Consider the following 1,498-nt stretch of genomic DNA (forward strand, 5'->3'; position numbering starts at 1 on the left):
AAAAAAAATCAGGTAAATCACAATTCATCACGTCAGCTCTATCACAAATTCCTATCAAATTGCCCTATTTGAGTAGCTTAATTCGTAAAAATGTGCATTTATAGCTGATATGTGTCGGAGTGGACATTGGATTATCAGTACAACGGTACCCTTATTACATGTTTGGTAGAGGGTATTAGATAGCATTGAACAATATTAAGAAAGAAAATGAAGCTAATTTTTTTTATATTATAGTGTCTAATCATATCTAATACTGCATTACCAAGCATGCATTTAGTCCATGGTCGACCCTTTATATATATATATCAAGCGAACGAAACTTATTTGTGTTGTATTGAGCAAATGCTGTATTTTGGATATTTGATTGGTGTATGTATAATACTATAATAATCCAACCAGGCCCCTCCATCTAGTTCCATTATTGAGTAGCATAATTGATTGAATCCAGTGACCAAGACATTACTTGCTACCTAAGTCCAACGGTGTGATGTTCGATAATATATTATTCATAATCAATCAAATTAATAGTAATAAACGAAATATCTTAAACAATCTCATCTAAAATTTTAAACTAACTATAAACTTGTTGTAAAAACTTGAATGAAACAATATATTTATTTGTTTATATCATATCGTAACGGGACCCCATCCCATACTCACCAAAGAGCCGGTAATAAAAGAAAAGAATATACTACTCGTACATAATGCGGTGTCCATACCGTCGGGGAGTAAAAGGAATTTCAAATTAGAAGAATGTGGAACAAACCTGAGCCCCAAACATGGAGACACAGATCAAACCCATCCATGAATGCAAACTATAGAAATTAGCCACAACTCCGTCTTGTCCTTGAAATTTGGTCCAAATTCCAAAAACCCCACAAGCCAGAGCAAGTCCTTGAAGACACAAATGCACTGATTTCTTCAAATTTCTTGAACCAGGTAACCATCTATGCACCAAAATTGCTGGGAAAAAAGTAAAAAAGAAATTTAAACACAAAGTTGTCAAAAAAAATCTCAAGGCATTAAACTTCACATAATATATTCATAACCTTCTCCACTAATAAGAATGAAACCAATCACCATTAACAAAGGATGCAGCACCTGCCCAACAAAAAAGTTTCAGAAATTTCACTCACTCAAATTCAAATGCATGCATCATATACAAGAACACGTCAAATTAAATGATATACAGAATAAATTAGGTCTTCTTGGGATTGTGTGTGAGGGAGAAAGCTGGTCTTGAAATGAAGAGCCCAAGTGATTACAAGAAATGCAACTGTAAAAGCCGAGAATCTGGCAAAGAGTAGTAGCAGATAAATTGGTGAAAATGAGATTATGGCCATGGATCTCTCTGTGAGTGAGGTTTAAGCTGAGTGGAAACTGAGAAACAGTGAGCGACCGACAAATAAAGAGAGAGATACCCAACGTTAACACTGTACTGTTACAACATTTTTAGTGGGGACAATTTGACTGCATAATTATTGAGAAAAAAAGTGTC

The 1,498-nt window shown here is 34.4% G+C and overlaps 1 protein-coding gene across 1 annotated transcript; it reads right to left on the minus strand.

The window, feature by feature from the left end:
* Positions 1 to 6: 6 nt before the first annotated feature.
* LOC111396545 (probable transmembrane ascorbate ferrireductase 4) lies at positions 7 to 1,442 on the minus strand. The gene is made up of 3 exons (XM_023022957.1): positions 1,191 to 1,442; positions 1,050 to 1,101; positions 7 to 963 (listed from the first exon to the last, which is right to left on the minus strand). Exons 1-3 carry the CDS (start codon positions 1,341 to 1,343, stop codon positions 746 to 748), a joined length of 423 nt encoding a protein of 140 aa, XP_022878725.1. The 5' UTR covers positions 1,344 to 1,442; the 3' UTR covers positions 7 to 745.
* Positions 1,443 to 1,498: the final 56 nt, after the last annotated feature.

Source organism: Olea europaea, chromosome 6 (assembly GCF_002742605.1).
Source record: "Olea europaea var. sylvestris chromosome 6, O_europaea_v1, whole genome shotgun sequence".
Lineage (NCBI taxonomy): Eukaryota > Viridiplantae > Streptophyta > Magnoliopsida > Lamiales > Oleaceae > Olea > Olea europaea.

What these genes read in the sequence shown, in the direction of transcription:
- LOC111396545 (XM_023022957.1), bottom strand. Translation starts at nt 1,343, where the DNA reads ATGGCCATAATCTCATTTTCACCAATTTATCTGCTACTACTCTTTGCC. An exon ending in AAGAAGACCTAATTTATTCT is followed by an intron (nt 1,102 to 1,190) that starts GTATATCATTTA and finishes TTTGTTGGGCAG; the next exon opens with GTGCTGCATCCTTTGTTAAT. An exon ending in CATTCTTATTAGTGGAGAAG is followed by an intron (nt 964 to 1,049) that starts GTTATGAATATA and finishes CTTTTTTCCCAG; the next exon opens with CAATTTTGGTGCATAGATGG.